This window comes from Mobula hypostoma, chromosome 8, assembly GCF_963921235.1.
Source record: "Mobula hypostoma chromosome 8, sMobHyp1.1, whole genome shotgun sequence".
Classification (NCBI taxonomy): domain Eukaryota; kingdom Metazoa; phylum Chordata; class Chondrichthyes; order Myliobatiformes; family Myliobatidae; genus Mobula; species Mobula hypostoma.
This window is the reverse complement of record NC_086104.1, coordinates 67,876,393-67,899,827: the sequence shown is the minus strand read 5'-3', so window position 1 is coordinate 67,899,827 and position 23,435 is coordinate 67,876,393. Positions and strand designations below refer to the sequence as shown.

General features: G+C 39.6%; 1 protein-coding gene across 7 annotated transcripts in view; it reads left to right on the top strand.

Moving 5' to 3' along the window:
* LOC134350601 (utrophin-like) overlaps positions 1–23,435 on the top strand; it is a 537,041-nt gene that overhangs the window by 134,787 nt on the left and 378,819 nt on the right. For all 7 annotated transcript variants that reach the window (XM_063056033.1, XM_063056035.1, XM_063056034.1 and 4 more), the window contains 8 exons: positions 991–1,136; positions 2,858–2,981; positions 5,468–5,555; positions 8,511–8,728; positions 12,046–12,223; positions 13,271–13,407; positions 13,686–13,895; positions 19,604–19,717. In XM_063056033.1, the coding sequence (XP_062912103.1) occupies positions 991–1,136; positions 2,858–2,981; positions 5,468–5,555; positions 8,511–8,728; positions 12,046–12,223; positions 13,271–13,407; positions 13,686–13,895; positions 19,604–19,717 (1,215 nt within the window). The remainder of the gene's footprint in view (positions 1–990; positions 1,137–2,857; positions 2,982–5,467; positions 5,556–8,510; positions 8,729–12,045; positions 12,224–13,270; positions 13,408–13,685; positions 13,896–19,603; positions 19,718–23,435) is intronic.

Here is a 23,435-nt window from a genome sequence, read left to right as displayed (position 1 = left end):
ACGTGATCAGAACACCAGAACTGAACACAATATTCCAAATGTGGTCTAACCAGAATTTTCTGAGTTTTATAGAGCTGCAACATTATCTCACAGCTTTTGAACTGAATCCCCTGACTAATGAAGACCAAAACACCATATGCCTTGTGAACCATCCTTTCAACTTGCTAAGCAACATGGAGGGATCTATAGACTTGGACCCCAGACCCTTCTGTTCCACCATACTGCTGAGAATTCTGCCATTAATATTGTATTCTACCTTCAAGTTCGACCTTCCAAAGTGCATCACTTCATATTTTTCTGGATTGAACTTCATCTACCATTTCTCAGCCCAGCCATGTTCCTTTGTAACCTACAACAACCTTCTACACTATCCACAACAACAGCAACCTCTGTGTCATCTGCAAACTTACTAACCCACCCTTCCAGTTCCTCATCCAAGTCATGCATAAGAATCATCAAAAGTGGGGTCTCAGTACAGATCCCTGTAGGACACCACTAGTCACCGACCTCCAGGCAGAACAGCCATCTATCACCACCATCTGCCTTCTGTGGGCGAGCCAATTCTGAATCCACGTAGCCAGGTTTTTATGGATTCCATGCCTTATTACTTTCTGCGTAAACCTTCCATGGGGAACCTCGACAGTTGCCCTACCAAAATCCATATTCCTCACATCCACCGCTCTACCTTTAATTTGTTTTGTTGTTTCCTTAAAAAAGCTAATCAGGCTTGTGAGGCATGATCAGCACCTCACAAAGCCATGCTGATTATCCGAAATAAGTCCTGAAAGTCCCTAATAATAGTTGTTCTTATTGTCAAATACTTCAAGGAGCTTGGGATATGGATTTGAGGTTATGGAAAGAAAATGTTTCAGTGGTAAGCAGGAAAGAAATTTTTTTGGTAAATTCAGGACATATGGACAGTGACTCAAAATATTCTGTTTTAAATACTTAAAAAAATAATTTATATCCTCATATCCCGATCATGAATAGTTGTCGGAATCTGAAACGAGGTCTGCTAATCAGATGGAAGTCTCGGGAATGATCATGACAGAATGCACAGTTCCGAAGCAGGAGTTGGCCCCTCCGCCACCGCCAAAAAAAAGACAACTGCATGTCGATGTAGAATCCAGGAATAAGTAAGGAGAGCTTTCATCATATTTTTCTACTGAGTTTCCTGCATGACACCAGGAGATAAGTGACAGAAACTGCTACCATTTGAAATTGGATTTAGCAGAATAACTGAGAAGGATCTGACATACTTGTACATAGAGAATGTTTCCTTAATCTAAACTGTATGAAACCATGTTACATTGTCAATGTAAAGGGTTGTCCATTTAGGATTCAAATGTGAAGGAATTGTGTGGCACAATGCCTCTCCAGGCCCAGTGATTCAGGTTCAGTTCTGACTTTCAGTGCTGTCTGTGTGGAGTTTGTTCTTCCTGTGACTGCATGGGTTTATCTGGACTCTAGATGTTTTTATTGTTTCCCCACGTTCCAAAGATATACCGAGGCAGCATTGAATTGATGTGCTGAATCACTACCTCCTATGTCATGAAATATGAAAAATTCTATTCATCTTGAGGGTAGTACATCTTAGAAATTCTCTACCCAAGAGGGCTGTCGTGGGTCAGCGCTGAATATATTGAACACATGGAATAGTAGATTTTTGTATATTAAAGGAGTCAGTGAATATTTGAGATTGTTGTTGGTAAGAGCTGCTGTGGGAAGAGATCAGCCAAAATCGTATTGAGTGGTGGAGCAGCCATAAAGAGCTGAGTGGAATACCCCTTTTTCTTGTGGTATTGTGAATCTTAATTGCCACTTATCAATCAATGCCTGCATGTTGTTGAGGTCTGCCTTGGGGACCTCCTACATTGGTGGTCTGTTGCTGGGTTGATTGATTTCCAGCAGTCATTACCATCATCCTGCATATGAGGTATGGCCTGAGCTTTGCAAGTTTCACTGGTAATTTTTACTAAGGTCACTTTATGATAATATTAGTCAAATGCTACTTTCAAGTCATCTGTCACGTTTGCTTCACCCTGCCACTGGAATTCACTCCTTAGTTTCCTCTGGGACCATTTTGCTTAATACCTCATTGGCACCTTGGAAACAAGTTGGCCATTAGTGAGCTGGTTGAATAGTCTGTACTCAACTTTTGACAAATGTGTCAAATTTTGACGTATATGCATTTTTTCAATATTTTGAGTTTGAGAGGTAGTTGAAATCAGTTAGGTATGCAAGATTGTGTTTTTAAAAGGAATAGTGTGTTTGGAATGCCAAATTCCAGAAAAATAATCTTATCAAAATAGTGACAGCTGCAAGATGCATATGGGGGTAAAATGCTTAATACTGTTCATATTCTCATTTAATCTTGGTAAGCTAACTTTGTCAGTGGAGTTTTGCCCCATATGCAATTTCCCACTGCCTCTATTGTCTTAAAAATCCAGCTGGCAAACATCACACAAGACTTCCCAGATAGTTGTCACTTACCTTGGTGCTCCTCTAAGATTTATTTTTGGAGATCAAGTTATTCATCTCTTAATACATCAAATGTAAACCCAATCTGTTTTTAACTTGACAGATGCTGATTTTTTTAGAAGGGAGGTTTGGCTTACAGTTTTTCTATACTCATACTGCTAATCTGCTTTCAATCTAACTAACTTTTAATATAACCTGGTGAATTTAAAGGGAACGTGGGAAACAAAGCCCTACTGTATTAAAGGGATTGCAGGAACTTAACTAAAGTTGTGATTTTCTCCCTAACGTGAACTGAATTTTGTTCATTTTCAATAACATTGCTCCGCATGATGTCTTGTTTTCTATTGGCTCTACCAACATGTTACTTTATCACTAGGTTCACTGCAGATGCTAGTGATCTTCTGAACTGGATCAACAAATCAAAGCATGAGATTCAAGCCATGATCTTCAATGACTTCAGGAGGAAGAAGGATATTTCTGGCATGAAGAAAAAGTTGAAGGTAAGGATTGAGTTGCACAGAAGGGCTCTTCAGAAAAGGAGATGGAAATGGAAACATTAAAGGCATTAAGTAATTCAAATAATAAAAGATGGTTCAAGGTTCAAAGTAATTTTCTTAACAAAGTATGTGTATGTCGCCATAGATTCATTTTCTTGCAGGCATTCACAGTAAATACAAAGAAACAACAAAAAAATGTACAATAATAATAAATATTGAGAACATGTGAAGAGTCCTTGAAAGGAGTGTCGGTTGTGGGAACAGTTCAGTGTTTGGGTGAGTGAAGTTGAGTGAAGTTATCCCCGCTGGTTTAAGAGCCTGATAGATGAAGTTATAACTGTTCCTGAACCTGGTAGTGTGGGTCCTGAGGCTCCAGTGCCACTTCCCTGATGAGAGCATGGCTTGGATGGTGCGGGTCTCTGATGGATGCTGCTTTCCTGCTACAGTGCTCCTTGTAAATGTGCTCAACAGTAAGGAGGGCTTTCCCTGTGATGGATGGGCTGTGTCATCTAATTTTTGTAGGCTTTTCCATTCAAGGGCTTTGCTGTTTCCATATCAGGCTGTGATTCCACCAGTCAGTATACACACCACCGCACATCCATAGAAGTCTGTCAGTTTTAGGTGTAATGCCAAATCTCCACAAACTTCTCAGAAGGTCGTGCTTTCTTTGTAATGGCACTTAAGTGCTGGTCCTAGGGCATATGTCTGAAATAACACCAAGGAATTTAAAGTTGCTGACCCTCTTGACTCCCCCCTGATGAGGACTGGCTCATGGACCTCTGGTTTCCTCCACCTGTAGTTAATAATCAACTTCTTGGTCTTACCGGCATTGAGTGAGAGGTGGTTGTGGTGCCACTCAGCCAGATTTTCAATCTCCCTCCTGTATGCTGCTCGTCACCACCTTTGATTCAGCCAATGACAATGTGTCATCAGCAAACTTAAACATGACATTGGAGCTGTGCTTGGCCTCAGTCATAAGTAAGAAGTGAGTACAACAGGGGGCTGAGTGGTGCAACTGTGCTGATGGAGATCATGGAGGAGAAGTTGTTGCCAATCCGAACTGATTGGGGTCTGGAAGTGAGGAAATTGGGATCCAGTTGCACAGGGTGGCAATTCAGCCTGGGTCTTGGAGCTTATTGATTAGTTTGAAGGGATGATGTTATTGAATGCTGAGCTGTAGCCAATGAAGAACATCCTGATGTATGCATTTTCACTGCTCAGAAGTTCCAACCCCCGTCTCAAGATCGAGTGAAGAGCCAATGAAGTGGCATTTGCTGTTGCCCTGTGTGATGGTAGGCAAATTGGAGCAGATCTAAGTCAGGCAGGAGTTGATATGTTTCATCACCAACCCCTCAAAGCACTTCATCACCGTGGACGTAAGTGCTATTGGATGATAGTCACTGAGGCAGGTTGTCTCCTTTTTAGGCACTGATACATTTGACGCCTGATCGAATCAGGTGGGTACCTCAGGCTGTTGAAGCGAGATGTGAAAACTACAGCCAGTTGATCAGCACAGGTCTTCGTACTCAGTCAGGTACCCCGTTTGGGCTGGATGTTTTCCGTAGGTTCATTTTCCTGAAGGATGCTCTGCAATCATGGGGTCGTCAGGGGCTGTGAGAGTTCATAAGGGTACCTCAAAGCAAGCATAAGTGGCATTGACCTCATCTGGGACCAAAACCTGTTGTCACCAATGTTGTTTGGTTTTACTTTGTAGACGGTGATAGCATTCAAGCTCTTCCCAGCCGTTGAGCTTCGTTCAGTGATTCAAGTTTGGTCTGGAGTTGCCACTTTGCGTGTGCGATGCCCTTCTGGAAGTCGTACCTGAACCTCTTGTATTCTGTGTTGTCACCACACCTGAACACCACTCTCTGGCTGTCGGCAGATTGTGTATCACTTGGTTCATCCAGGCCTTCTGGTTGGAGAAGGCTCTGAATAATTTTGTGGGGACACACTCGTCTACCACTGGTTTTGTAAAGTCTGTGACAACTGCTGCGTATTCATTCAGACCCTATGGCCCTTGACCATGGCCCAATCCACTGACGCAAAGCAATCCTGTTAACTGCTTCTGATTGTGGAATGAATAACTGCAGGAAACCTGATTCAGTTGATGGTGTAAAAATGTTTGTGAAACTGAAGGTCCCCTTGTGAAAGTAAAAACCATTTTGTGGTTATGTTGAATTACTTATGAACACATTACTCTGGAGATCGTGCTGAATACCCCAGAAACTGGTTGTTAATCTTCAGATTTGAGTAGTGAATGAGTGACAACTGTGAATGAAATTTTTTAAATAAAGCATCAGATATTCTGTTTTTTCAAAGTTCAATGGTGTCTGTTAAATATTTAATTAAGGGAAGAATAATGTAGTAATTGTTTATAATAGTTAGTGATTTGAATATCATGCATAAGCAAGACCTGTCACGCTATTTCACTAAATTATTAGCATCTGAGCGTAATAACGGCATTTGTTGAACTAACTGTGTATTTACAGACATTGGAAAAAGAAATGGCTGAACGTGAGGGACAATTGAAGGAAATAAGCCAAAGAAGTCAGGCCTTGCTCGAACCAATGGAGAAAGGTAAATTCAATTGAAGTGTCAGGAACTTGCTGCAAATTTTTGTGCAAAAGTTCAATTAATATATGGAACTGAATTTTCTCCTGGGATACAAAACCAGAAGGTGCTGAAACCACATTGGTGGAGAAAGGAAGAGTCACTGTTTCAGATCAGTGACCCTTCATCAGAACATTGGGTACTTTCCATTTTACTTTTAGATGCTCAGCATTTGTAATTATTTGTTTCAATTACTTTCTCTAATGTTGACTGGAAACAATCTGAATTTAAAAGAAGAAACTATGGTAATAGGTGATACCTTTTTGTGTATGATTTAGTTAAGAATAGATATCTGGAGCTTACTATTACCATATACAAAAATTACAGATGTCAGAAATTGGAAAGAAAAAGCAAAGTGCTGTAAGTGTGCAGTTGGTAGGTTAATATTATTGACAGAAAATGTGGATTATGTACAGCCGCTTCAGATAATCAGTAAACTGAAAGTGAAAGCCAGATGGCAGCAAATGCTAGAAATCTGAAGATTGACCTTCTCAGGATTTGTGGTTCAGATTTCAGCCAACTTATGGCTCAAAATAGAATTTCCTTTGATGCCCCCTAACTGCCTTATTCTTCACTGTAAACCTATGCTGTTTGTTTTGTACATTTCTGTTATAGGGAGAAGTTTCTCGTTATCCAACTCCTCATAATTTTGTGTACCTCTTTGAGATTCTCTCTCAGTGGCCTTTGCTGCAAACAAAACAAACCCAACCAATCCGTTCTCTCTTCATATATGAAATGTTCCATCCCAGATACTATTTTGTTAAATTCCTTTGCATCCTTCCAGTGCATTCGTGTCCTTCCTGCAGTGTGGTAACCATGCCCCACCAGTGATATTATGAATGTTATAACGTTGTATCATGGCCTGTACTTTGATTTTTCAGTGTCCTGGTTCATAAAGGTCAGAAACTCATAAGTTCTTTACTACCTAGTTATCTTCTGTGCTGTTATCTCCACTGATCTTCAGTATGCATCCTTGTTGTCTCTATTCTTCTACTTCCTGTGATCTTCAGGTATGCCAAGTCCAGTGTGTGGAGATATCTAGTTAATGGATTGATGGTAATTTGAAACAGAAAACCAAGAGGCATATACAACTGTGAAATATAGGCCGGAGGCATAGCTGAAATCTGAAACCAAAAGGAGGAAGTTGGAAATAACCAGGATATGAGGCAGTGTCTATGGAAGGAGAAAAATGGGATTAGTATTACAGGTGGATAAATTTGCAACAAAACTGGGCAGATTTACAAACCAGAATGGCAAGTTATCTGAAATTTTTGAATTGTTTAATTTTTCTTGAATTCCTTGTAATCACCTTTCTCATCGCTTGCTGTTTCTGCACATTAACTTCTAATGATTGTGTGCGGAAACATCCAGGCCATTTGAGCATCAGGACATTCAAATCTCTTGCCAAAGAAAAACTTGTTGCCTTGTTTTTAAATCAGTAAACGAGCTCAAACTTTTCTACATTATTGATCATCTACTTTGTCCTCACCCATTTACTTTGCCCTTATCTTCCGTTTGACCGAGGTCCCAGACTGAGGAGGCTGCCTCTGATGTTTTCTCCTGGATCATCTGCCTCACTTGTAGTTACACCCTCTAAGAAAAAGAACATCCAGGCCACATACCCCACCATGATATGTTACAGTGTCCAAGATCCCTGCTTATTAAATCTGAGCCAACATTGCTCAAATTATAGAATCTGTCTTTGCTAGGGATTCAGTTGTCTTTGTAGAGTCTCTCATTACATCTGTAATGCAGTGGCTGCCTGCTTTACAATACATCGTTAATTTCATCAAAGATTCAAAGTACATTTAATATCAACGAATGTATGCATTATACAACTTTGAGATTAATCTGCTTGCAGGCAGCCATAAAGCAAGAAACACGAAAGAAACTAATTTAAAAAAAGACCAACACCTAATGCGCAGAGAAAGGGGAAAAAACACAAATCATGCAAACAATAGAAGCAAGCAACAGCATTCTGAACCAGATTGGAGCCCTTGGATCTGAATCCCCAGAGCAGCCCAGTGTAGGCCTAAAGCCCCAGAGTCAGTAAAATAAGTTTATTTAATTCTGTTACTGTTGCTTGAACTTGACAATGTCCACATTTCATGGATGCTTGAATTTGAGCACTCCATGAAAGGTTTTTAAATTCCAATGATACTGGGCTCTGTGAGGTATAGATGGATAGATAGATGTACTTTATTGATCCCGAGGGAACGTCTGTTGTGGCATAACATGACCCTTTTGAATACCTAAACTGCAACTCCCATATCACTGCAGATTCCACAACTTAGTCTTGAATGTTCATGAACATGATATTAATAATTAGTATATTTTCCACCAGTTGCCTGGAGGTGGTGCTTGCACATCTGGAGATTGTCCTTTTGGAACAGCAAACAATTTTCATCAGTTCAGATCAGCACTTGCAACATATCTTCCCTTTCTAAAAAAAAATAAATTCAGCTCTCTTCTCTGCTTGTAACTATTTAATCTGCCATCAGGAATTGTCTTGCTGCCTAGTCTGCACTGCTGGCAGGAGTAAACTCTGATTTTGACATTGTAGTTTTCACACTGAAGGCAGACCTCTCGGCAGTAAGATAAGCAGGGATGTAAATGAATTAACAATGGAAGTTTTGCACCATTTAGCATTTGTATATTTGATGATGATATTCAATCCTGAGTCAAACCAAAGCAGTTCATAAGGATGACCTAGTGATTGGTACGTAGTTGCTAATGTAAATTCATAGATGTGAAGAGCTGGGATTCCCATTTCCATTTTTTTAGAAATCCCAATTCACGAACTGGGTAAGTTGGAATTCTAAAGTTATTCATTCCAAAAATGGAAAGTTTATTTAGTCATGTATTGAGTGTGTTATTAGCCTTACTGGTACACTAATGTTTGTTCAATGTAAATACTCGCAGAAGGGCTGTCAACAGAGGAACTGATCCACATCCTGGACAAGGTGTTAGCAGAATGGAGCAACAATAAACAGCAAATGGAGAGGCTGAGACGTAAAGTCCAATATCAAGAGGACCTAAACAATATTTATCAAGAGTTGCATGAGCTTGAAACGATAATAAAATGCAAAGAAGACTGGCTGAAGAGTGTGACTAGTGGTAAAGTGAATGAGTCTTGTCAGGTGAATGGTCTTTTGTACTGCATTGTGTTATCATGTGGTTTAATTGATGAGAATGGGGACAAAACTAAATAAAATTGTAGGTCAGCTAGAAAGTTAAATTTGAGGAAAGTTGATCCTTTAAGTAAGTATTTCCATTTGCTTACTTGTACAGGTCCACAATCCCTTATCCGAAATCCTTGGGACCAGTTGCATTTCGGAATTCAAAATTTTTCACATTTCAGAAAATAGATAATTATATTGATAATTAACTTGCGGGTGGACTTTAGGACCTGGGGGAGCTCCAGACCTATGCTCATCCTCCTGTCTACTTTTAATCAGCTCCAGATTACTTATAATACCTAATACAATGTAAATGCTATGTAAATAGTTGTTATACTGTATTGTTTAGGGAATAATGACAAGAAAAAAAGTCTCTACGTTCTCAAACAACGAGTGCTGGAGAGAGAACTTCCGGGTTTCACTGATCCGTGCTCTTTTACAAATACTATTACACTTTATATAGAGTAATTTACTGATAAATGAAATAGTGGAATAATTATAGACCATAAATACACTAGTACATTTTATTTCCAACAAAAATATTCAATAAAACATAAAAATATACAGCTTCAACCCTCTGAATATTGACACTCACCTTCAATGTTCAGTTCTTCATGGTATATTCTAACTTGTTTCATGATCAACATGCCATTCAGTGGCATATGTTCACTTCTTCGTTGTCCAATCCATTCAATCAACACACGGTCAAGATCTTCATTTTTTGCCCTGTGCAGTGTTTTCCTATTTTTCATTAGTTTATGGTATGCACTGTCACTATAAAACTTGAGTAACTTGTCTTTCTGTTTCTTTAAACCATATGTAGTTGTAGTTCCGACACCATATTCTTCAGTAAGACAGTGCTCAGACACACCACGATCCACCTTCTGCAATAACTCCACTTACTGCGTTATTGATATTGATAGATGCTTTCTTCTGTTTTTCTCATTGTTACCCATAGGGGTATCTGCTGCTCTTTTTGACATTTTCACAGTGAAATTAAACACAAAGTCAACAGTGAACACAAAATATCAGTGAACAGCAAATGCACGTGTAACCAGTACAAGCGCTGAGCCACAACTGACACCTGGCGGCCTCTGCTAGTGCTGCCACGTTACACCTGAGTGACGTCAGCTGTTGGCGCGCCAAACAAGTCTTGTTATGACACGCTCCACACTCCACGAAAAATACTTCGGTTTTCGGAGCTTTTCAGATTTCAGAATTTCGGATAAGGGATTGTGGACCTATAATACCAAAATTTCTTAAGAAGAAAAATTACCTTTGTTTTTCCATAATATCGCAGTTTGTCTTTTACACTGATATCACTTTCCTGTGTTCACCCTGTATGCCTTGATTCCCTTTATGTCTAATGATCTATTAAATTGTTTTTAATGTAATCAGCTCAGCTTTCACGGTTCCAAAACCAAAGGTTTGCGGCCCACTAAGTTTTTTTTTCTTCACCTAATGAATATCTGATTTGTTAGTTTGCGACTCTGACCACAGAAAACATAAACGCTGTAGCAGTCCTGGCAAGCCCCAAAAGAATTCTGTGTATTTCAGTGAGGACATCATTTGCTTTACCTTCTCTCAAGTTTTTCATTCCCTTTCCCTATTCACCTGTTTTGCCTTGATTGTCTTGTATTGTTCTTATGTTGTAGCTGATTGTGTTGAAACATAGATTGTGATCTTACAAGACTGTACAATTTGATACAGGCTATCCCCTGGTAAGGGACTGGTTCTGTTTTTACAGATGTCCTTAAGTTGAGTTTGTCCATTTTTTTTTAAAAAAAAGAGAATATACATGAAGATCATAATATGTAAAACATACCTTGACAACATTGTAATAAATCGCATCAAAACACAAGTCTGATAAGAAGGACTAATAACTGCAAGTGGGTGGGGAGAAGGGAGAACTATTTCTGCTGCGCCTGGGTGTGGCGGTTACTTGAAAACAAACCAAAGCCGCTTGCAGACTAAGCACAAGGGATTGATGCTGTTTGACGTGCTATTCGCCCAATAACAAAGTTTCAAAGTTGAAGAATACATTCGATCCTTTATTGAGAAACTAACAGAACAATCTTGAAACGAAAAAAATTAATGAAACTAAGGCTAGCGATGCAACAAAATAAACAGTCTCAGCATATTAAATTTTGTCAAGTAAGTTTCCCTACCTTCCCATCTAATTTTGGTATTGTAAGTATTGAATGACATTACTTACTGAAAGCAGCCACTTGCAGGAGTGATGGTTTCAGGCGAGGAATGTGTCAGGGTGATTGGTATAGAATCATATGCAGTCCTGAGATTGATGTGGGGTCAGTCTAGAGGTAGAAGTGTTGGTGATTTGATTTGGGGAAAGTAGAAATAAATTGGAGGCTCATCCTTTTTTTTGAAACTTGTATGTATGTAAGTTTTTCCTGTCATGCCTGTTCAGATCGGACCCAGACCCTTCTGATGATTTGTGAAAGGAAAAATCATCTAACAATGAATTAGTGTCGTGTACCTATTGCATTCACTTAGTCTTTCAATACAATGTAAATCTGGGGTAATGTAATGCTATTGATTGAAAATGCTGATGCAGTTGGTGCATCCTTATTCAGCGGATGACATGTGCATCAGTGATTATTGATGAATTTTGTATAAAAATTGAAAAAAATATAATAAAAATATACTTCCAATGCTGTGGCTTGAGAGTACAATGAAGTTTGATATTTTGTGGAGAAACGAAAGAGGACAGATCTAGAGCAAAAACAAGATAGCTGGAGGAGCTCAGTGAGTCAAATCCTAGGGTATGGCTGATGTTTTTGTCCATGAACTTGCAGCAGGGCAGGAACTGATATTCACAAAAAATGCTGGTGAATGCAGCAGGCCAGGCAGCATCTATCGGAAGAGGTACAGTCGACGTTTCGGGCCGGACAAAGGGTGTCGGCCTAAAATGTTGACTGTACCTCTTTATATAGATGCTGCCTGGCCTGCTGCGTTCACCAGCATTTTTTTGTGTGTGTTGCTTGAATTTCTAGCATCTGCAGATTTCCTCGTGTCTGAGGAACTGATATTTTCTGACTTGGTGAAATAAGCTTCAGCCTCTATAATGGTTCAACCACCAGTAAGGCTGTTTTTTTCCCCCAGCTGTGGTAAAAATAGCAACAAAATTGTTCAAGTGAAGTCAGGTGGGAGAAGTGGTAGAAGTGCTGGGAAATTGCACAATTTGTCTCAATTTATACTCATGAAAAGCTTAATGAAGGAATTGGACTTGGATCATGTACTTATTTTCCTTTGTGCAGGATCAAATCAACCAGTTGCTCGATGTAACTCCATGTTTAGAGAAACTAATGGCTCATGGGGAAGTGCTCATCAGTGAACCTGGAGCTCCCAACTTCCTCCAGGAGGACCTTAACAATACAAACAATCGATACAGATCAATTCTTCAGAAACTGCAGACAAAACAACAATTGCAACAAGGTGACAGTTCTGCATTTCAACTACAACCTTTTGTGTTGGGAAAATGTTGAGTGATGACTTGTCCTTTTATTTTAAGTTTAGTTTTCTTAACTGTGTGGACTTTTGCACCTCAGTGGGTTATCACTGCTTACTTTCAATGCTTCCTGCATGGCCATTGTTATGATTTCAGATAAAGGGTCTCGACCTAAAATGTTGACTGCTCATTTTTTTCCGTGAGTTCCTCCAGCATCTCCTGTGTTTCAGCCATTACAGTACTTCATTATTGGATGAGTCATGTACAATCTAATCAGGTAGAAAGAGCTGACCACTAACACTGATGGGAATACAGCACTCAGAGAAGTGCTTTTTTTTTGGGAACAGTCACTGGTTGTAGAATGTAAGCCACCAATTTAATATGAGAGTTAAAGATGACAAGCTTATTCCTGATGGATTCCTTGAGGTTTGCCCTTAATCGGTGTTGCCCAAGTAGTAACCTGACGGTTATTAAATTCATGGATTAGCTATAGGCATGTAGGCTTTTGAATTTCTCATTGAAAGGTGATTGGACTTGTTTGACTGCACAGTGCTTTGGAATGTTGAGAACTCTCAAAAGTGCCACAAGGAAGCAATTAATTTCTTCTTCATAAACACAGTGTCCAATATTCTGGGTGTCTTTGTATGGATGGAACAGCAGAAGGTGGAGTGCTTAAAGTATGATGCTGTACTTTGCTAGTGGAAAGTACCACTGTATGCCAGTGTAGAATGAGCCACGTCAGACTGCATTGTTTTTTTTTGGGTTCAGCTCTACCAAAGCTTATATGCTGTGTTCTACATGTTAGTGTTTAGTTTGGAGAAGCTGAAATGAAATAGCATAGCAAAGTTTTTTTTGATAATCTTCATTGCACATTGGTACTCCATAAATGTAGATCATAACACAGAATATTGTGTGCTTTGGATTATAAGTGCATCGATAGTAATGACTGTTCTGTTTGTAATTATGTGCATCAAGTATTGTTACTTGAGCCTTGTTGCACAGCACGGCTAATGTAATATAATCTTTGCTAAAAGGATCGGAATGTCCTCAGAATGTAGCAGCTCTAAAGACCTTAAAAACAGCCCTGGATCAATCTGAAGCTCAAGTTAAACAAGAGTGGAGTGCTGTGGTTAATCTTGAAACAGCTCAGAAGGCATTGAAGAGCACAGAGGTAAGGAGCAGAGGTGAATAAACAGAAATTTACAAGGCATCATGGCTTTTAGGTACAGGAAGTTCCCAAAAATTAACATGCCCCATGCTTTGTAACATTTATCACATTGCTGTATTCTGAGCATCTGTTTGGAGAATTAAAGTTAAATGCTGGGTAAGTACACTATTTATTCTGAAAAGTACATTGAAGATGTTGATAAATTCTCAAATACTTCAAGGTTATTTTGACAAATGTTTTCTGTCTTGTTTTCTCACTCATGCGTTTCCTTTCTTCACCAGACTTTGCAGAATGAATTGAAAAACCATCAACCAGAGATGGACAGACTGGCTTCAGGGCTAGAAAAAAAGGACGAGCTCGTGACAGCTGCTAAAAAGACCTACAACATGGAATTAGAGGCATTTCAAGTACGATGGCAAAAGCTAGTAGCAAAGCTTCAGAATGATAACCAGGTGCTGGAGGATGTGATATCAAAATTGCAGCAATTTAAGGTGAGTGAGACTCAAGAAAATGACAGATGCACATAGGTTTCTGAGTCCAGTTGGGGAAGGGAACACAATTAGGAATGGAGAGCAAATGCTAGCATGACAGTGTTGATAGACTGGCCTCAAATGAGAATTGGATCAAGCTCCAGGATACATGATCTAGGGTGATGCTTTATAATTCCTCGAGGGACTTGTTGCATTTTTGGAATGATATTTCTCAAATGATAGTCTGGTTATGTCCTTTTCTGCAGATTCACATGAAAAATCCTGTTTCATACAGGCTGCTGAAAAAGTGCAAGGAAATAGTGTGCATTTAAGAGGGATCAGGAGGAGATGCTGCATACTGGGCTGGGAGAATTAGAAATTGGTTGTGTGGTGGGCTATTGTTTTAGTGCAGCTTGCAGTGATTCCTTCATATTTTTCAGTGTAATTGGTGAATAATAAGTTACTGCAACTTTGGGCATTGTAATATTTTCCATTCTCATTATTGAAAGCAGCTAATGTTTTTTTAAAAATGTATTATAATTTTAAAAACGTTCTTAATCTTGAATTGTCAAAGAAAAACAAAACTGAATATTTTGGCATACAATTAAAATGACTTCGTGTGCTTTGAAATTTTAAGAGCTGAAATTCAACAAGATTAGTATTGGTCTCTGGTCTCTAATTGGTATTAGTATTGGTCTCTGGTGGTTACATGTAGTTATTAGACTGTTCTATCATTTGGGAGTTGATATTTCTTAAAAAAAAAAAATTGGTGTTCTGTCTCTCTTGTCTCACATTGTGGGAAATAGTTGTGATTGTTAGAGTCAGTCATGCCAGCCCCAGGAGTTCCTCAGTGCAGTGTCCAAGGTAGCTATCTGCAATTGCTTCACGAATGATTTTCATCATCGGGTCTGAAATGAGGAAGTTCATTGACAATTGCACAATGTTCAATTTCATGCACAACTTCTCAGCAAATGAAACTATCCACTCTTGTGCGCAGCAATCCCTTTGTAATACTTTGGCTTGTGCTGCTAAGTGGTAAAGGAAGTTCCAGATGCACGTGTTGGGAATTGACCATCTCCAATAGGTTGAAGTCCAACCATCAATGCATGACATTCATTCAAAGTAGCATCACCAAATTCCTTACCATCCGCTGATAGAAAGGTTGTGAGTGGTGGTAAAAATCTTCTGAAGTGTATATATTTCAATGCTAGGAGTATTGTGGGGAAGGCGGATGAGTTGAGGGCGTGGATTGACACGTGGAATTATGAAGTTATAGCAATTAGTGAAACTTGGCTACAGGAGGGGCAGGACTGGCAGCTTAATATTCCAGGGTTCCGATGTTTCAGATGTGATCGAGGCAGAGGAATGAAAAGTGGGGGAGTAGCATTGCTTGTTAGGGAAAATATTACAGCAGTGCTCAGGCAGGACAGATTAGAGGGCTTGTCTACTGAGTCCTTATGGGTGGAGCTGAGAAACAGGAAAGGTATGGTCACATTAGTGGGATTGTATTACAGACCACCCAATAGTCAACGAGACTTGGAAGAGCAAATCTGCAGAGAGATAGCAGGCAACTGCAGGAAACATAAAGTTGTGGTGGTAGGGGATTTTAATTTTCCATACATTGATTGGGACTCCCATACTGTTAGGGGTCTAGATGGTTTAGAGTTTGTAAAATGTGTTCAGGAATGTTTTCTAAATCAATATATAGAGGGACCAACTAGAGGGGACTCAATATTGGTTCTCCTGTTAGGAAACGAGTTAGGACAAGTGACGGAAGTCTGTGTAGGGGAGCACTTTGGTTCCAGTGATCATAACACCATTAGTTTCAATTTGATCATGGACAAGGATAGATCTGGTCCTAGGGTTGAGGTTCTGAACTGGAAGAAGGCCAAATTTGAAGAAATGAGAAAGGATCTAAAAAGCGTGGATTGGGACAGGTTGTTCTCTGGCAAAGATGTGATTGGTAGGTGGGAAGCCTTCAAAGGGGAAATTTTGAGAGTGCAGAGTTTGTATGTTCCTGTCAGGATTAAAGGCAAATTGAATAGGAATAATGAACCTTGGTTCTCAAGGGATATTGCAATTCTGATAAAGAAGAAGAGGGAGTTGTTTGAAATGTATAGGAAACGGAGTAAATCAGGTGCTTGAGGAGTATAAGAAGTGCAAGAAAATACTTAAGAAAGTAATCAGGAGGGCTAAAAGAAGACATGAGGTTGCCTTGGCAGTCAAAGTGAAGGATAATCCAAAGAGCTTTTACAGGTATATTAAGAGCAAAAGGATTGTAAGAGATAAAATTGGTCCTCTTGAAGATCAGAGTGGTCGGCTACGTGCGGAACCAAAGGAAATGGGGGAGATCATAAATAGGTTTTTTGTGACTGTATTTACTAAGGAAACTGGCATGAAGTCTATGGAATTGAGGGAATCAAGTAGTGAGATCATGGAAACTGTATAGATTGAAAAGGAGGAGGTGCTTGCTGTTTTGAGGAAAATTAAAGTGGATAAATCCCCGGGACCTGACAAGGTGTTCCCTCGGACCTTGAAGGAGACTAGTGTTGAAATTGCGGGGGCCCTGGCAGAAATATTTAAAATGTCGCTGTCTACGGGTGAGGTGCCGGAGGATTGGAGAGTGGCTCATGTTGTTCCGTTTTTTAAAAAAGGATTGAAAAGTAATCCGGGAAATTATAGGCCGGTGAGTTTAACGTCGGTAGTAGGTAAGTTATTGGAGGGAGTACTAAGAGACAGAATCTACAAGCATTTGGATAGACAGGGACTTATTAGGGAGAGTCATCATGGCTTTGTGCGTGGTAGGTCATGTTTGACCAATCTATTGGAGCTTTTCGAGGAGGTTACCAGGAAAGTGGATGAAGGGAAGGCAGTGGATATTGTCTGCATGGATTTCAGTAAGGCCTTTGACAAGGTCCCGCATGGGAGGTTAGTTAGGAAAATTCAGTCGCTGGGTATACATGGAGAGGTGGTAAATTGGATTAGACATTGGCCTGTGACTAGTGGTGTGCCACAGGGATCAGTGCTGGGTCCATTGTTATTTGTCATCTATATCAATGATCTGGATGATAATGTGGTAAATTGGATCAGCACATTTGCTGATGATACAAAGATTGGAGGTGTAGTCGGCAGTGAGGAAGGTTTTCAGAGCCTGCAGAGGGACTTGGACCAGCTGGAAAAATGGGCTGAAAAATGGCAGATGGAGTTTAATACAGACAAGTGTGAGGTATTGCACGTTGGAAGGACAAACCAAGGTAGTACATACAGGGTTAATGGTAAGGCACTGAGGAGTGCAGTAGAACAGAGGGATCTGGGAATACAGATACAAAATTCCCTAAAAGTGGCGTCACAAGTAGATAGGGTTGTAAAGAGAGCTTTTGGTACATTGTCCTTTATTAATCAAAGTATTGAGTATAAGAGCTGGAATGTTATGATGAGGTTGTATAAGGCATTGGTGAGGCCGAATCTGGAGCATTGTGTTCAGTTTTGGTCACCAAATTACAGGAAGGATATAAGTAAGGTTGAAAGAGTGCAGAGAAGGTTTACAAGGATGTTGCCGGGACTTGAGAAACTCAGTTACAGAGAAAGGTTGAATAGGTTAGGACTTTATTCCCTGGAGCGTAGAAGAATGAGGGAGATTTGATAGAGGTATATAAAATTATGATGGGTATAGATAGTGTGAATGCAAGCAGGCTTTTTCCACTGAGGCAAGGGGAGAAAAAAACCAGAGGACATGGGTTAAGGGTGAGGGGGGGAAAGTTTAAAGGGAACATTGGGGGGGGCTTCTTCACACAGAGAGTGGTGGGAGTATGGAATGAGCTGCCAGACGAGGTGGCAAATGCGGGTTCTTTTTTAACATTTAAGAATGAATTGGACAGATACATGGATGGGAGGTGTATGGAGGGATATGGTCCGTGTGCAGGTCAGTGGGACTAGGCAGAAAATGGTTTGGCACAGCCAAGAAGGGCCAAAAGGCCTGTTTCTGTGCTGTACTTTCTATGGTTCTATGGTTCATCAATGCATTGGGAGTTTTCATCGACCAGTTGCTCATTGAAGCTATCCCGACGACCCCTTGGGACTCCTGCCACCGAGGAGGACATTGCAAGCTGTTAGAATTTATTAATCTATTGGATTCCTTTCATCATCGTTGATCTTAAATTCATGATGACTTGTATCCCGGCCAAGCTATGTTTTCCAGGTGCCAACTTCACTGACTTCAACAGGCCACAGATCTCTTTCTTCTGTTTGTGCTTCTTCTGAATTGACAGTGACTTTGTCTAAGCCAACCTTTTTCATGCCATGGACCAATACCATTAAGTAAGGGTCCGTGGACCCCAGATTGGGAACCCCTTTTGTGAGAGGCCTTCAAATCATTTTAACATAGAACACAGAAATCCACAGCACATTACAGGCTCTTCGGCCCACAGTGTTGTCCCGACCATGTAACCTAGTCTAGAAACCGCCTAGAATTTCCCTAGCACATAGCCTCTATTTTTCTAAGCTCCATGTACCTATCTAAGAGGCTCTTAAAAGACCCTATTGTATCTACTTCCACTGCCACCAGCAGTGCATTCCACGCACTCACCACTCTCTGTGTGGAAAAACTTACCCCTGACATCCCCTCCATACCTATTTACAAGCACCTTCAAACTATGCCCGCTCATGTTAGCCATTTCAGCCCTGGGAAAAAGCTGCTGGCTATCCCAAACTATCAATGCCCCTCATCATCTTATACACCTCTATCAGGTCACCTCTCATCCTCCATCACTCCAAGGGGAAAAGGCCAAGTACACTCAACCTATTCTCATAAGGTACACCCTCCAATCCAGGCAACATACTTGTAAATTTCCTCTGCACTCTCTCTGTAGCATCCACGTCCTTGCTGTAGTGAGGTGACCAGAACTGAACACAGTACTCCCAAGTTGTTTTTTCTTTTTTTTTTTAAACCTCCCTGCTAGGATATTGGTTCCCCTTGGACTCAAGTGCAACCCGTCCTTTTTGTACATGTCACATCTGCCCCAGAAGAGGTCTGAATTATCCAAAAATCTGTATCCCTGTCCTCTGCTCTAATCCTAAAGCCACGCATTTATCTTCCACCTCATTCTATTTCTATACTCACTGTCGTGCAGCACAGACAGCAATCCCGAGATTGCTGCCTTTGAAGTCCTGTTTCTCAGCTTCCTTTTTAATTCCCTGTATTCTGCTTTCAGGACCTCCACCCTCTTTCTACCTACATCTTTGGTACCAATTTGTACTATGACCTCTGGCTGCTCACCCTCCCATTTCAGGATATTGTGGACACATTCAGAAACATCATGAACCCTGGCACCTGGGAGGCAAACTACCATCTTGTTTCTGTTTCGTGCCCACAGAATCAGGTATCTGTCCCCCCAACTATAGAGCCCATATTACCGCTGCCCTCCTCTTCCGTTCCCTAGCCTTCTGAGCCGCAGGTGTTTTCGATAAGGCTCTCAAAAGTTAATTACCCCTAATCTTCAGGAGCGGGAGGAATCAGTGAGAATGAGGCAAAAAAACATTTTGGGTGGTTATCTTGAAAAGTTATTTATATTTCCTTTGTCTCTGACCAAGCTCCCTAGCAACCCTGTAGAAAAAATGAGTGGAAATTACAAACGTTTGTATTTTCGCTGGAGCTTAAGCTACTCCCCTTTTCCTGCAGAGATTTGTTTGTATTTTTAATTCTTTGGAACATTTGCTTCCTTCTGATGCAGGAAAATTCAGATGCCCTGGAAAAGTGGATGGAGCATGTTGACACCTTCTTGTCCAGTGAGACTGCTGCATCAAGCAATCAGACGGGACTTCATCAACAGTTGGAAAAGTGCAAGGTGGGAACAAATCTGGATCAGAGAGAAGAACATTGTCGATAATGTACTTGGGATACAAGGTGGAAACAGGCAATGTTGAACTACTACGGTGGTGTTAAAAAGTTTGTGAACCCTGTAGAATTTTCCCTATTTCTGCATGAATATGACCTAAAATGTGATCAGAATTTCATGTGTCCTAAAATCAGATAAAGAGAACCCAACTAAGTGAATAACACAAAAAAGATTATACTTGTTCATCGATTTATTGAGAAAAATGATCCAATATTACATGTATTTGTTGGAAAAAGTATGTAAACCTATGCTTTCAGTAACTGGTGTGACCCCCTTGGACGGTGATTACTTCAACCAAATGTTTCTGGTAACTGTTGATCAGTCCTGCACATTGGCTTGGAGGAATTTCAGGCCATTCCTCCTTACAAAACTGCTTGAACTCAGGAATGTTTCTGGGCTTCCTTGTATGAACTACTTGTTTCAGGTCCTTCCACAACATCTCTATAGGATTAAAGTTAGGCCCTTGACTCAGCCATTCCAAAACATGAATTTTATCTTTTTTTAAACCATTCTGTTGTCGATTTACTCGTCTTTCAGATCATTGTCTTGTTGCATTATCCAACTTCTGTTAAGTTCAGGTGGTGCATTGCTACCCTGACATTCTTCTGTAAAATGTCTTGATGAAATTTTGAATTCATTGTTCCCTCAAGATTGCAAGTTGTTCCATCCATGAGGCAGCAAATAGCAGCCCCAAGCCATGATGCTCCTTCCACCATGCTTCACAGTTGGGATGAGGTTGAGGTTTTGGTGTTGGTGTGCAGTGCCCTTTTTCCTCCAAACATTTTTTTTGTGGGCAGAGCATTGGTTTCCTTTGTGGTGTCCTTCCATTGAACACCATTCTTGTTCATTGTTTTTCTTAGTGTGGACACATGAACAGAAATTTTAGCAAGTCCTTTTCAATCGTTTTATTAGTTTCATAATAATAAACATAGCATAGTATTTATTGATACAAAGTTATTGGGAATACATTGTTGTAATTGACATAGTTAAATATAAGCCCAGTTGACACTTAAATGTTAAAACTCCCAATTATACAGGATACAGATGAACAATATAAAACAAAGAAAAATATCTTCAAAAAAATCATGAAAAAGGGGAAAAAATATAACCCCCCACCAAAAAAAAGACTAACCTAATCAGTGTTAATCAACTAAACTAAAAAAAAGACATGGGCTGTTAAGTAACATCATAAAAAAAAAAGGAACCATTAGAGCCGACGGCTCTGTTCCTCTCAACAAATATTACAAAGAAATAGAATATAAGTTTGGAAAAGGTCAAATTACATCATATGAAAATGTTGAATAAATGGCCTCCAATTTTTTCAAATTTAATAGAGGGATCATAAACAACAATTCTGATTTTTTTTTCCAAATTTAAACACAGTATGGTTTGAGAGAATCAATGAAATGTGGTAGGAGGATTAATCTCTTTCCAATTCAGCAAAATGGATCTTCTAACCATTAATGTAAGAAATGCAATCATCCGACGAGCTGAAGAAGTTAAGTGACTTGATTCTATCATTTGGTAACCCAAAAATGGCAGTAATTGGGCGAGGTTGTAAATCAACATTCAAAACAGTTGAGATAATATCAAAAATATCTTTCCAATATTTTTTCAACAAATGACATGACCAAAACATATGAGTTAAAGAAGCTATCTCGGAGTGACCTCTATCACATGTAGGATTTATGTAAGAATAATAACGAGATAATTTATCTTTAGACATATGAGCCCTGTGCACTACTTTAAACTGTATCAACGCATGTTTAGCACATATAGAGGATGAATTAACTAATCGAAGAGTTTTTTCCCATTTTTCAATTGGTACAATAATCTTAAGTTCTCTTTCCCAATCATTCTTAATTTTGTTAGATACGCCAGGACATATTTTCATAATTTTAGCAAGTTCTAGAGATTTCTGCCGGTCTTTTGCTGTTAACCTTGGGTTCTTTTTCACCTTCAGCACTGCACATTGTGCTCATGGTGTGATCTTTGCAGGATGCCCACTGCAATCGAGAGTAGCAACAGTGCTGAGTTTCCTCTATTTGTAGACAGTCTTTGTTACTGTGGACTGATGAATTCTCAGGTCTTTAAAATGCTTTTGTAGCCTTTTCCAGCTTCATGCATCTCTAAAATTCTTTTAAGATCCTCTGAAAGTTGTTTTGATCAAGGCATGGTGCATATAACATACCTTTCTTGTTAAGAACAGACTCTGTCAATGACCTGACTTTGTGTGTCTCTTATATTGGGCAGGGCACCTCCATAACCCACACCTCCAATCTCATCTCATTGCTTGGAACACCCAACTCCAAATAACTTTTGTAGAAGGCATTACCCAGAGGTTCACATACCTTTTCTAACAAATACATGTAATATGGATATTTTTTCTCAATAAATAAATGAACAAGTATAATGTTATGGGGTTAATTATTTAATTGGGCTCTCTTTATCTTGTCTTAGGATGTGTGAAGATATGATCACATTTTAGGTCATAGTTTTGCAAAAAGAGAGAAAATTCCACTTGGTTCACAAGCTTTCTAGCACCACTGTAAGTCAGTGATAACTCCACACAGAATCCTGCTGTCTTAATTCTAGTTGTGCAATTTTAAATTCAGGTTTTAATACTTCAGGTTAAATTAAAGGCTCATAGTAGGACTTTGCACAGACTTGCCATTGTTTCTAATTTTTTATATACATTCTAGAATTCATTGGCTTTTGAATGCAAAGTGAGGTTTCCTTGTCACATGAACTCCCAAATTATTCTTATACACAGTACCTACTGATAGCATAATCCTTAAATAAACAAAATACATCATGCTAAATCTAATTATCGTTGCATTCTATCTGTTTCCTTTGAACCTTTTCCCCTTTTCCATATGTTAATTTTTGAAACTTGGAAAAATTGATTTTAACTTCTCCTTTTAACTTAGATTTTAGTCTTATCCTCTGTTTCTTCCTTAGCCCTTCAAAAAATTTGTCATTGAAAGTCTGAAAGACTTTACAGAAGGCAATAAACCACATCTCCAGCAATCTTTCCATTTATAATTCCTGCTGTTTCTCAAAGAATTTAGATTTGCAGAGTAGAATAGTTTCTTTTAAAACTTGTGCTTCCCAGTATTTTCTCATCAGATTATAGTTGTAGTTTCACAGAAACTGGCCCCTTGGTTCATGGAGCTGTGTCAGACATTGAAACCTGTAGACTGATCCCGTTTTATTTTTCTCAGATTTCTATCAACTACCCTTGGGTTGTACCACTCCTCTACACAAGGAGAAACTAACGTTGGCTAGTTAACCTTCCAATTGACACACATTTGTGATCTGTGAGGAAACTGGAGCACCTCGATGAAATATGCACTGTTACGGAACTGTGTTTATTCCTCACACAACATCAGAGGTCCTGATGGAATCAGGTCACTGGAGCTGCTGTGCAGCAGTTCTACTAACTGCACCATTGTGCCACATTACTGTGCCATAGTAAGTAAATACACTCCCTACCCCCCCCCCCCACACATTAGGTAGAAGTGCTGACTTGCAAATGATTTTGATTAGCTCCATCTCTCGTTTTGAAAATCGAGCTGTAGTGACAACTCTCTACTCTTTGGGAGCTAATCTACTGTTAATATTTTCAATTTACTGGCATATCGATTCCTCATAATACCTCTCCTCC